Here is a 13,544-nt window from a genome sequence, read left to right as displayed (position 1 = left end):
GCAGTGAATAAGACAGATGACAAAAATTCTACCCTGGTTCAGCGTATTATCCACGTGGAGACAGGATAAACAAAAAAGCATGTAAGCAATACAGTTAACTGTGCACATATAATCAGCCCCATCCTATTTTAGTTCTCTTTGCTCAGGGACAAGCTTCTAGGCTGTGAAACAAGTAGCTAGGCACAGAGCATGATAGCATCTACTTTCAGCAATGGAAGTAAAAGTGGAGGTTTTGTCATTGGAACAAAGTAATGGTCCTGCATTAGAATCAAGGATTAAAGATAACAAAGGGCTATCTTCATTCCATTCCCTGATCTGTTAATTTATGGATCTCTTTACTTTTCCTTTATAGGGGCTGGCATAGTACTAGGTCCCGGGACAAGGAATCAAGTTTATAGTTAAACTACTATTTATTAGGTTAACAGAAAACGACAAAAGATAGACTTAGGCAAACCTGCCTGTTATTCTGGGAGACTATTTCAATGAAGTCATGATTGAAAACTCCTGTTTTCAAATGCTGTAATTATTTTCAGTCCCAATCTGTTTATTTGATTTGTGCTCTCATATCTTGGAGCTGTCTTCACCTTTTTTTAAAAAATAAAAATACAGTTTATTCCCTCTGGTTTTATTGTTCCTCATGACCATTCCTTCTTTCTTTTGCTTGATCCCTTTCATTCAACTCCTGTAAACATCAGGGTTTCTTGAAATTCTGTTCTTGCTGTTCTTATCCTACATATTTTTGTGTAATATCAGCTCAGTGAGCATTTTTATAGATACAATAATGTATTACCTTTGGCCTTCACCTCTTCCTCAAACTCCAGGATTTTTTCCCCCTTTTGGTTTTGCCTATTGACATCTTCACCTGGATGGTCCACAGTCCCCTCAAGTTTATCCTTTTGGAAACAACTTACTGTCTTACCCTACATAATCTTGTAATCCTTATCTCTTCAGTAACTCCCAAACTCAGATCCATCCATTTTTTATCCCTTTCCTTCATTGATAACTAATTCACTTCAGGGTTTATCAGGTTTTATCAAAGCACTGAATGAAGGAAAGGGATTTGATAAACCCCTGAATTGAATGTTATCAAATTATTTGATTTAATATCTTCTTTCCAACGTGACAACTAATTGCAGTACCTAACCTGAGACTGAATCTTGTACTGGATGGGAGTAGGGGGATGCTATGAAGATTATTTTTGAGTCAATTGACGATATTGGAATATAGAGAGTAGATTATGTAATATTTTCAATGTTAAATTTACTGAAGTTGAAGGCTGTGATTATGAAAGAAAATATCCCTATTCTTAAGAAATATACACTTAAGTATCTAGGAGTAAAGAGCCATGATATGTGTAACTTCCCACCTTCAAAAGGATCAGAAAAAAATTGTATACACACACACACACGCACAATTAGAGCTTGAATGCACACAAATGTTAAAGCAAATAAATACAAAAGCTAACAATACATGAGTCTTGGTCTAAAGGGATATACAGTGTTCTTTGAAATGTTTTATTCTTGCAAGTTTTCTAAATATTTGAGATTAAAGTTAATTTTTAAAAATCACAAGCCATCTTAAATGGCATTCTCTTTCATAGGATTTTCTCTAAAATAAATAATAAAACACTTTCCAAAAAATGTGTTTTTAATTTTTCTTTTGAAAACCCTCAGTGTTTTAATGTATAAACCCTTATCTCATTCGTAAACTATTGAACACCTTATTTTTAGTTATTGATTAACCTTCTATATACCCTATTGACCTTTCACTGCTCTCCACTTACCACACATTCCCATAGAAAGGCCACTCCTGCCCAAAACAGAACTCTCCTTCTAACACCCTGGGTAATCATTTTCCATCATTTTCCTTCCTTTCTACCTCCATACTACCTTTTACTCTCGTAGAAGCATAATCCTAAACCCTTTCTAACTCTTCCTTGTGTACCTGTATAGTCCTTGAATATTTTATTTTCACTTATCTCTTATTTCTTCAATCTTTCTCTCTCTGCCCCAAAAGGTGCTCAAGTCCCTATTTCCAGGAGGACCCTTTCATTTGACCCCATCCTTCTCAGCAAACTACCACCCATTGTCTCTTCTTTTTTTGTCATAAATTTTCAGAAGATTCACTATACTTGGTGCTTCTTATGTTTACCTGTTACTAACATCACAATCCATTTCACTTTACTGAAATTGCAGTGTTTAAGGTTACCAGTGGCCTTCTAATTGTCATCAGGAGCCTCTTTTCAACTTGTATCCTACTTAATATCCCTGCAGTATTGAATGATGTTGACCAGGACATTTTCCTGATTATTTTCTTCTTTCTTCATCTCCTCTTTGTCTTCAGTGTTGACATTTCTTTTGTTATCTGTCCCCTGCATTTTTTCTTTTATCTTAAGCTGCCAACAGTTTTTTGCTGGTTCCCAAATGGTCCAGAGCTGGATTTCTAGTGGAACCTTTCCACCTGAGCAAGTATTTCAAATTTAACATCTCCAGACCTCCTTTGCCTCCCCCAGTTTTGTTCTCTGATATGGTTTGGATTTGTGTCCCTGCTCAAATATCATGTTGAATTGTGATCTCCAGTGTTTGTGGAGGGCCTGGTGGAGGTAATTGGATCATGAGAGTGGATTTTCCCCTTGCTTTTGTCATGATAGTGAGTTCTCACAAGATTGTTTCACAGGATCGATTCACAAGATTGTTTCACAAACTTGTTCTCACAAGAATGTTTAAGTGTATAGCACCTCCCCCTTCTCTTTCTTCTGCTTCCACCACATAAGGTGTGCCTGCTTCCCCTTCGCCTTCCACCGTGACTAAATTTCTTGAGGCCTCCCCAGCCATGCTACCTGTACAGCCTGCAGCACCATGAGCCAATTAAACCTCTTTTCTTTATAAATTACCCAGTCTTAGGTAGTTCTTTATAGCAATGCAAGAACAGACTAATATACTCTCTTTCTTAATTAATGTTATCATTTTCGTCTTCCTTCTAGTTGGCCAGTTTGCACTTTAGTGCTGACTTCTTTAAAATCATCCCAAACATCACTAAATCAAACCAGTTTTTTGTTCCACAATGTTACACAGGTTGAGTATACCTTATCCAAAATGTTTGGGACCAGAAGTGTTTGGGGTTTTAGATTATTTCACATTTTGGAATATTTACAGATATATAATGAGATTATTTGGGGATGGAACCCAACTCTAAACATGAAATTTATTTATGTTTCATATATACTTTATACACACAGTCTGAAGGTAATTTTTTTACAATATTTTAAATAATTTTGTGAACGAAACAAAGTTTTGACTGCATTTTGATTGTGACCTGTCAAATAACGTCAGGTTATTTTGGAATTTTACACTTGTAGCATCATGTTGGGACTCAAAAAAAAAATTGATTTTGGAGCATTTCAGATTTATAGATTAGAGCTGCTCAACCTGTATTTGTTGCCTGTACCATGTTGCCTTATTTTTATTATTTTTCACCTGGACCACTGCTATTCTGCCACTAGCTATTTTATTAAAAATTCATCTTCTTAAAAAAGAAAAGCTTCAATGGCTTCCACTGTCTGTAAAGTGAAATCTGTACCACCTGATTCCAGCCATGCTGAACTTCTTTCTGGTCCTCTGATGTACCATACCTTTTATGGCTTTACATTGTTTCTTCTGCCTGTAATGCCAGGTCCTATATTTATAATAGTTTTTAGTAAAATTATCACTTTGGGATACAGACTACATGTTTACTTATACCATAGTGTAAGACTAAATATTTGCTGTTCCAGCTATAGTCTTCATGCCGGTGGTGTTCATAGTACCAGCAGCAGTGGTTTCCCTACTGGATCAGTTCTGTGGCCTGATTTTAGGCATTATGGACTCCAAGCCTGATCCACCAATACTTCTGAAGATGTAGAACTATCCAGTATCTTGTAAATAAATTCCATCTGTTGCTTGCAAATAGAAACTCTGACTGATACATGTTCTCAACCTTCATTGTACTTACAAAATGCAAATTAAAAGCGCCTAAAACTCAATATAATAATCACATCATTGTTTTTTTTTTTTTTCATCATGCAGCATTTTAATTGTTTACTTGATACTGCATTATTGATTATGCTTTGGCTGGGGCAGACCACAAGCAGTGGCAATTAGGAAAATGTGGTTCTCACGTGCACTAGGAACAGGTACATTTTTACATGGGAGAGGGTGCCTCCTGTATTTTTTAATTTAGTATGTAGCATTTTGAAATGGATATGTTCTTTACTATGATGTTAAAGTATTTGTGTATTAAAAATGAAATTTGGTCTAAATCTTTTGAAGCAGTCCCAGTGAACCCCATCACACAATAAAATTTTAAAACCACCACACCATGCTTAATGTGTGTGTACATGTATTTTATAATTATGTTATATAAAGTTAATGAGCAGTCAGATTATAAAAGTAATTTGAATTTATGTCTTCCATTTCATCTCATTTAAAGTGTTGTCCTATCCAGATTTGTTTTAACTTTGTATTATTAAAAGATCAGGGGGTCATTCCTATGACTGCAGAGAAGGTTAGTTTCAGTATCAGCAATCTATCAATATGTAGATAGAATTGTCTCCTAAATGGCAGATTAATAGAATTCTTGACAGTTTTTAAGACCTTAGAAGATTATTCATGGAATTGAAGAGATCTTTTTTTTCTGATCATTTTATCATTCTAATTTCCTTATTCTATTTGTGGTTCAATGTGGGTTGGCACTGTTGAGAATCAGAAAACTATAGTGGAAAATTTAGAGGAAGAAATGAATTGATAAACAAATCCTTCTAAAATAGTCATCTCAAGCATGAAGATCATATGTGTTTTAATGGATTAGTATCACCTTTCTATGGGAGAGAAAAGTATTTTGTTTAGCTGTATAGCATTAGCAGTCTTAGAATTTACACAGCTATTTTCTTTTTTGATGTAGGCATATGTCCCTTAAAAAAAAGGTAGCACATGGTTTATGTCTGGACACTTACCCAAAGACGGGAGAACTTTATAACTCTACCAGTCTTTGTTGTTGTAGTCTGAAGACTTTTTCCATTTTCTGGGTCTTTGGAGAAGATACTGTTTTCTCCTTAATTTAATTTATGCAGAATACTCAAAATGTGTAACCATGTATATTTTGATTTCATTGAATGCTGATGTTTTCATTTCAGATTGACTTGCTGTAATTTTGTGGTATTGTGTAAATTAGGGGTCATTTGATAAATAAGATGTTTCCAGTGTTATCTATTTAGAATCATAATTTCACTGTGTTGGTTTTGAGCTGTGGTCATTCATTCTTGAAGAGTATAAGGTAAAAAGTGGTCATTTAACTGTTTTTGAATTTAATGTAAATGCTTGTTATTTGGAAGCCTGCCTTTGGTAGTATTTAGGCTGTTACACAAATAATAAACCGTAGATTTGAAAGAAGTAAAGTGAAAAAAGAAGTTGTGTAGCAAAGAGGTGTTCACTTATCAACCCTGAACACAATATAGGCAGTCCCAGATGGAAATTTGTCCTACTCTGCCCTGTATCTTATTACAGTAATGCTCAGTTCCAAAATTCTCACATTGTTCCCTTATTAATTTGTGTTTGCCTTACCTTTGTTGCCATGTCGTGAGTTTCTTTAGATAGCAAATTCATCTTAAAGTTTTTTCCCTTCCCCACATTCTATAACCCATTAATGGGCTGATGGTAGTTAATTTTTAATAACTTCCTAGTTGACTGTTTTGTAAATTAAATTACTACATAACTCAATGTTTTATAAATTAAAATACATTAATTTTTACATATAATTTATTCATTTATGTATTCAGAATATATTTATTGAAATTACAGATTTTGTTGATTAACAAACTAAGTGGTCCTTGTCTTCATAGAGCTAGTAGCCATCTGGAAGAAAAGCCTATATGGTAGGATAATTTTTTTTATCTCCCCATCCCTATAAGTAAATAATGTAAATCAACTCAGAGCTATCTTGGAAATAATAAATTAACCAGACTTTTTTGCCAGTTAAGTAACTGGTTTCCACTGCTTTTTAGTGAATGAAGTACATGCTAAATGATGCAACACTTTTATTTTTAATTTTTTTAGAGATAGGGGGTCTCAGTATGCTGCCCAGACTGGACTTGAACTCCTGAGCTTAAGTGACTCTCCCGAGTAGCTAGGACTACAGTTGCATGCCATTGTGCCTGGCTGCTAAATGACAGAACTTTTTTTGTACTGTATAAAAATAGTAAGGTTCTGATTTTGCAGATTTTTAATCATGTGACATAATAATGTGTGACTGATTTATCTACAAGTAGTTCTTCCCTGCTCAAATTGATGCTATACCCACAATAGAGATCCAGTGACACTAGTTGCCTCAGAGTAGCTAAAGATTTTTACAGAATTATTAAAACCAAGATTGCTTATAAAATAGAAAGTTGCTTTATAACAACATACAGCAGTGAACTGAAAAAATAGTTAACACTGGAAGGAAATATCAGAATGTTTAACTGTAAAGTGTGTGTTGAATTATTATTACTTGTGATATAAAGACGGCTTTTAACAACACGGCAATACACATTGTAAGCTGGAGCAAGAAGCACCAGAGAAAGAAATCTGAGCAGGTATTTTAATCTCCACATACCATGCAGGAGCATAGGAAGCAGTGTTAACCTGAGTATTGTTATATAAGAAACTCATTACCGTTCTGCTGATTGGTGGAAAGAGCACTTATCCTCCCCATTCGGAGGTTAGATTAAGCTCTTAATTTGGTAGTGAAGATAACAAAATTTTATCAGAAGCAAAATGATCAAGAAGCTGAAGAACATGTAACGCATCACAGAATTGTTTCCCTTGGCCTCCAGAACACATGAGAACTGCCTGTGGTGCTATCAGCACAAGGTAGAATTTTATTAGATCTAGAAAGCTGTGTTCTTATTCTACCACTGTTGTTGTAGACTGGGGTTGACATCATTCATTCCGGAGAACTCCAGCTAACGGTAGAAAGGTATCCACTTAAAGGTGGATGTTTGGAAATACTGGTTCTTATGGTGTGGTCTTATTTTCCAGACTCTGGCTATCCACCTTAAGGACCAAATGCAGCCTCTCAAATGTAGTTAAGCTACCTCTACTAAGAGATTAGCTAACCATAGAATGGCCACTTAGTATTTTAATGCACTAAATGTAATTGTGGCATGGACTAGAATACTTGAATTGACATTGTCAGTGTATTCTCTTCCTGTGGTCAAACTAGGCAGACAAATTACAATAAGAAACCGATGAATTAATTCTAGAAATAATCATCATAGGACTTGAAGTCCAGTGATCAGTGCATTTATTCCATGAAGTTATACCAACACAAGAAATCATGAGAAATTTATTTGGTGAATTTCGACTTCTTCAATAGACTTTATACAACATACAGGTCAATTTTTGTATTGATCTTATAATTTCAATGAGAAAAGATTTCATTTCCAAGTACTAGGGAAACATTTCTTGGGAAATATCTCAGCTTCTGAAAATGAGCCTTCATCTCTAAAATAATACAAGTAAAAAGATTGGGATAGCATCACTTCGGTGAGACTTCCCAGCCCTAAAATGGCATGATCTTTTTCTAATGTTTGCTGTAAATAGATACGCGTAACCCCCATTCCATCCTGCTAAAGCCGATTGTCTTATCTGATCTCAAGGTGCAAGGCAACAAATGTGACCAAGCAAGTGTTTACAGCCTTAATTTGAGATGTGTCAGCATTATGCTGGCTGCACTGATAAAGAGGTAGGTCCCTGAAATACCAGCATTAGAGCTCCTAAGGGAACCATCCTAGGGCCACTGTCCCAGGACATGACATTGTCATTAGCAGAATGAGTGTTAAGAATAAGGATTCTCTAGTACTTAACACTTGGATAGAGGAATTATTTTATATGTCACTGGTACAAAGAATTCAAAATTGCATAATGTTGAAACTTCTGGAAACATGCTAACTTTGTTTTTATAGTCAATTCCAAAAGATATAGTAAGTTGCAATATATTAGAGAATATTCATCTTTTATTTTGGACGCACATAAAAAGAAACCCCCATACCTCCTACTTTCTATAGGAGAACAAACAAGCTATTAGACTTGAAAACTGATAGATCCTCAAATGTGTATAATATCAGAATTTTGAAAGATCTTGGGTGTCTTCTAGTCCAAGACTTGCCTGAGGCATATATTTATTATAGTCTTCCCAAATATCATTCATCCAGCCTTCTTAAATATTTTCAGTGATACAACTCACTACCTCTCAGGGAAAAATACTAATTTTTAGACAAATCTCCTAATTAATGATTCCTTCATTAGGTTGAATTGAATTGTGTCTTCACCTACCATAATATTATCTGTTTGTAGTTATTAAAACTGGTCACATTTTTTTCTACAGCCATAAGCTAACTTTTGTTTCTTTTTGCAAACATTGTAGCCAATGACATTTTGTATTTTTCTTTTAGCTTGTAACACTTCAAGAAGCAAAACTGCTGCTAAATGAAGATGATTACCTTATTAAAGCTGTATATGACTACTGGGTGAGAAAACGTAAAAACTGCAGGGGGCCATCCCTCATTCCTCAGATAAAACAAGAGAAAAGAGATGGCTCTACCAACAATGACCCTTATGTTGCCTTTCGGAGAAGAACAGAGAAAATGCAAACTCGAAAGGTAATGTGCAAATTAGGTTTCACTGAAGGTAGCTTAATAGTATTTAAGATCAGTCATTTTTTTTTCTAATAACTTGAATAATTTGAACATAATGGGAGCTAATGGCATTGATGACTTTCTATAAGAAATCCTACTTTTCGTCTGATCCGTGCTCAGACACGTTATCCATTGCGCCACTGGCCCACCACAAGAAATCCTACTTTTCAGTAGCTTCTGTTGGCCAGTTGTTTACGCTGTTTATCTGCTACCTGTGCCTTTTATAAATTTACTGATCATACCATTTTATGCTTGCAATTGAAGTGATATGAGGAATTTTGTGTCCTTATGCACCTTGGAAGTTTTGGTCTCTTCAGTAAACTAAATATTCTATCACAGATCTCCTGTGTTTGGGAAGCTGATAACTGGAAATAATACTACTATTCTTTGTTGCTCACTTGAGACCTTACAGTTCCTTGGAAACCATATTGTAGTTCTTCCAAGTGAAAATGGACCTTGCTGCCTCTGGCTGCTACAGGGTCGTAGGAAGTAGGGAAGGGTTCATTTTCAACCCTCTTCTGCAAACAGTCAAAAGTAAGAGTGGAATCTTTCTCCTTTTCTGAACTGTCAGTTGTGTTCGATTTCAAATTGATGAGGTTGTTCCCATCTGGCTTTCAGAAGCAGTATGAAGCAGAATTTTAAGTAAGAGAAACAGGATCTCATACTGTTAAATGATATGGTATAGAGGAAAGCACTATTCTGGAGGAGTATTCACTGTCTTCCATTTCTCATAATTAACAGTTAACACCACACACAGTAGTACATTCTCTAACATTGCAAAGTATCAGGAACGTATAAATGTAAAATAAGGAATTATAATTGGAGGCAAAGCATTTTCTGTGGATTCTCCTAACATTGAAAGCTTGTCCTTGTCAGCTGTTAATAAAACAGCTGTGAAGCATGACAGCTGCCAAGGATAGTATATTTTAGGAGAAACTCTCTTCCTAGTTAATAACCAGAATTTCTATAATTCTTGAGGATGTGATTTTTTTAAACGTTAGAGGATGGATTTCCCAAGTGTTGATGACATTCCCTAACCCAGACTTGAGTTTTTAATTTGGCATTCTGGTTCTTAGCTAAGGGAATCTACAATATTTTATGAAGATTTGGCACTTTTCTAAGACTGAAAGGAGATAAGTTCATAAATATAGTAAGACTTTATAAATGTGGACTATTGGACATGAGGAAAGAGAGGTTTATCTAAATCATTAAAAAAAACTGAACTATCAAATTGCTTTTTGAAAGCAGTATACAGTCGTGAGAAGTAGGGAAGGGTTCATTTTCAACCCTTATGTATGTCATATATATGTTGCATAACATTTCGGTCACTGACGGACTGCATATATGATGGTGATCCCCTAAGATTATAATACTGTATTTTTACTGTACCTTTTCTATGTTTAGATATGTTAGATACACAAGTACTTACCTTATGTTAGAGTTGCCTACAGTATTCAGTACAGTGACACACTGTACAGGTTTGTAGCCTAGCAGCAATAGGCTATACCTTCTAGGTTTATGTAAGTGCACTGTGACATTTGTGCAACAAAGAAATTGCCTAACAACACATTTCTCAGATCTTTATTTGTTCGATTATTTGTTTAAGAGACTGGGTCTTACTGTATTGCCCAGAGTGGTCTTGAACTCCTGGGCTCAAGGTGTCCTCCCGCCTTGGCCTCCCAAAGTGCTGGGATTACAGGCATGAGCCACCACATCCAACCCCTCAGATCTTATCTGTGTCATTAAGCAATGCATGACTGTAATTAATTTCAGATATATTGCAAAACAGACCGTTAGCAATGCCTTTTGAAGGAAATTATTGGACTTCCTTTAGTGAATGGGTATGGAATACTTAAGATTGCAGTATTTATTGGCATATTGACAATATTTTCTGAGTGTTAAAATATGTTTTCTTCTTCTTTTGTTCTAACCATTAGAGAATTGCTAGTAACTGGTTCTTGTGTTTAGGCATTTCTTCATTTTGTGATCACTAATACAGGTTTTCCTGACATTCTGATTCCTACCCTTTCTCTTGTTTTTTTTTCCATTTTCCTCTGCAAAGAGGTACATTTTTTTTTCTGATGCTCTTTGCTTTTTATTCCTTTCTGTTTTCAGTTGTAGGACCAAAGACGATTCCCTATCATGCTCACCATTGCTAGTTAGAAATGTTTATGTGTTTTGAAACGAGAAAAATGGGAAAGCATTCAAATAATGAATACTCCCTAGGTGTTCAGGAGGTGGCAAGCATTGGGTTATGCAAAAATGAATACAACTAACAAAGGCTCTCTGTTTTCTGTTTCTGCAAACTCAAAAACACTTGTGTAGTTGATGCAAAGGGTAAAAGGTCTTCTGAAATGTTTGTTTGGCTGTCTAGAATTTAATTTTAAGTCACTGAACTAATATTTAATTAAGGAGCATGTGAATACTTTGGGGCATTCTTAAATGAGATAGTCTTAAGGCACCAACATGTCTTAATGCACTGATTGGGAAATCCTAGATCAGCATATACATTTAATATATTTAACCACATAGATTCAACTCTTAGTGTCTGTGTCTTCTCTCCTCCCTCTGTGAGGCCCAGAAAAAGTAAGATAGTTAAGAGAGGAAATTCCCAGGGTAGTGGTTGTCAGTTCTAGCTGCTCTGCATAGCAGTCACCTGTGAATCATCCTTGGTCATGAAAAGATGTACAGTTTATTCTATAGTGTAACAATTTGAGAACCACTTCCCTAGAGATTTGGCAGCAAGTACAGAACTGTAATATGTAACTGTATTAGAAAGGGGTTGGCCCTGAGCAGAGACGGTTGTGAGAAGGAGTAAAGGGGGCAAGTGGATTTGAATACAGGGAATAGGGCCATCTTAGAAGAATAGAAAAAATGTCAATATGAACTTGTGGTTTTTAATATTGATATAGTTAGGGCTGGGCGCGGTGGCTCACGCCTGTAATCCCAGCACTTTGGGAGACTGAGGCGGGTGAATCACAAGGTCAGGAGTTCAAGACCAGCCTGGCCAACATGGTGAAGTGCCATCTCCACTAAAAATACAAAAAATTAGCTGGGTGTGGTGGCAGGCGCCTGTAATCCCAGCTACTCGGGAGGCTGAGGCATGAGAATCACTTGAACCCGGGAGGCGGAGGTTGCAGTGAGCTGAGGTCGCGCCACTGCACTCCAGCCTGGGTGACAGTGCAAGACTCCATCTCAAAAATATATATATATATATCTAGATATATATATATAGATAGATATAGTTAGAAATACATATAGATCTGTGCATATATGTACATACATGTATTACATACGTATTTCCTAGCTCTGTTCACTGAGAGTCTCTAGAAGCAGTGACACCCAGTAGAAATGGGCATGTCTAGAATGTAGATCTTGATTTTAAATACTGTTTTTTGGCTGGGCATGGTGCCTCACGCCTGTAATCCCAGCACTTTTGAGAGACTGAGGCAGGCAGATCACCTGAGGTCGGGAGTTCAAGACCAGCCTGACTAACATGGAGAAACCTCATCTGTACTAAAAATACAAAATTAGCTGGATGTAGTGGCGTGCACCTGTAATCCCAGCTACTCAGGAGGCTGAGGCAGGAGAATTGCTTGAACCCAGGAGACAAGTTGCGGTGAGCCAAAATTGCATCATTGCACTCCAGCCTGGGCAACAAGAGCGAAACTCTGTTTCAAAAATTATAAAATAAAATACTGTATGAAATAAAATAAAATAAATCTGTTTTTCATTAAAGGGAACCAGGACTTCTTAGGAAAATTATTCCAGGTCTAGGGCTGGAATACAAAGATAGGGCTGGAATACAAAGGTAAGCCTGGAACACACATTTTGTTACGCCAGAAAATAAGAATATGATTGAAGAATGTTGGAGCCATGTCAGAAGGACGCAGGAGCCAGCTTGAAAGGGGACTCCACTGATAAGAGCTGGGAAAGCTTGAGCATCAAAACAGATTATGAAAGTAATGGATTCTACCCCATACAGTAATCCATGAGTCCATACTGATGTGGGTGGGTGGGTGGGTGGGTGTGGATGGATGAATAGACAGCATTTCCTTACAGTAGATTTCCAAAGCTGTAAGTATTGGCAGAATGATGGAATTAGAATATCACTGTTTGGCAACCACCATAATAATGCAGATAATTGTTTCAGGCCAAAGTTAGAACTAATGGATATTAAACTTAAGGGGGGAAGTTTGATGATAAAATAGTGTTTCTGTAGTCCTACAACATACTTGTTAATTAATTAATTAATTAATTTTTTGAGATGGAGTCTCACTCTGTTGCCCAGGCTGAAATGTAGTGGCGCAATCTCGCCCCAGTGCAACCTCTGCCTCCCGGGTTCAAGTGATTCCCCTACCTCAGCCTCCCAAGTAGCTGGGACTACAGGCGTGTGCCACCACACCCGGGTAATTTTTGTATTTTTAGTGGAGACGGGGTTTCAGTATGTTGGCCAGGCTGGTATTGAACTCCTGACCTCAAGTGATCTGCCCGCCTCAGCCTTCCAAAGTGCTGGGATTGCAGGCATGAGCTACCGTGCCCGGCCTAACATACTTGTTAATTTATTAAGGGGAAAAACAGTATTTGACTAGGACAACCTGGGAGATGCCATCTTAAGCAATCAAAGTTAATATCAGCGGTAATGGGACAAATAGTATCTTCTAACTCCTAATATGATGTGAGAGGGATACAATACCACTTTTGTGGTAGTTGTACCAAAAATGCATAACCTGAATTTAATTGTGGAAAAAGATTAATGAAACCCAAATTGAGGAATATTCTACAACATAGTCTCTAATCTTCGAAAATGTTAAGATCATAATCACTGATACAG

At 36.5% G+C, this 13,544-nt stretch overlaps 1 protein-coding gene across 3 annotated transcripts in view; it reads left to right on the top strand.

The window, feature by feature from the left end:
- Positions 1-13,544, top strand: part of EPC2 (enhancer of polycomb homolog 2) — a 145,517-nt gene that overhangs the window by 102,219 nt on the left and 29,754 nt on the right. For all 3 annotated transcript variants that reach the window (XM_012502529.2, XM_030800978.1, XM_030800977.1), the window contains one exon: positions 8,468-8,674. In XM_012502529.2, the coding sequence (XP_012357983.2) occupies positions 8,468-8,674 (207 nt within the window). The remainder of the gene's footprint in view (positions 1-8,467; positions 8,675-13,544) is intronic.

This window comes from Nomascus leucogenys, chromosome 20, assembly GCF_006542625.1.
Source record: "Nomascus leucogenys isolate Asia chromosome 20, Asia_NLE_v1, whole genome shotgun sequence".
In the NCBI taxonomy this organism is placed as follows: Eukaryota; Metazoa; Chordata; class Mammalia; order Primates; family Hylobatidae; genus Nomascus; species Nomascus leucogenys.
This window is presented reverse-complemented; position numbering and strand designations above follow the sequence as displayed.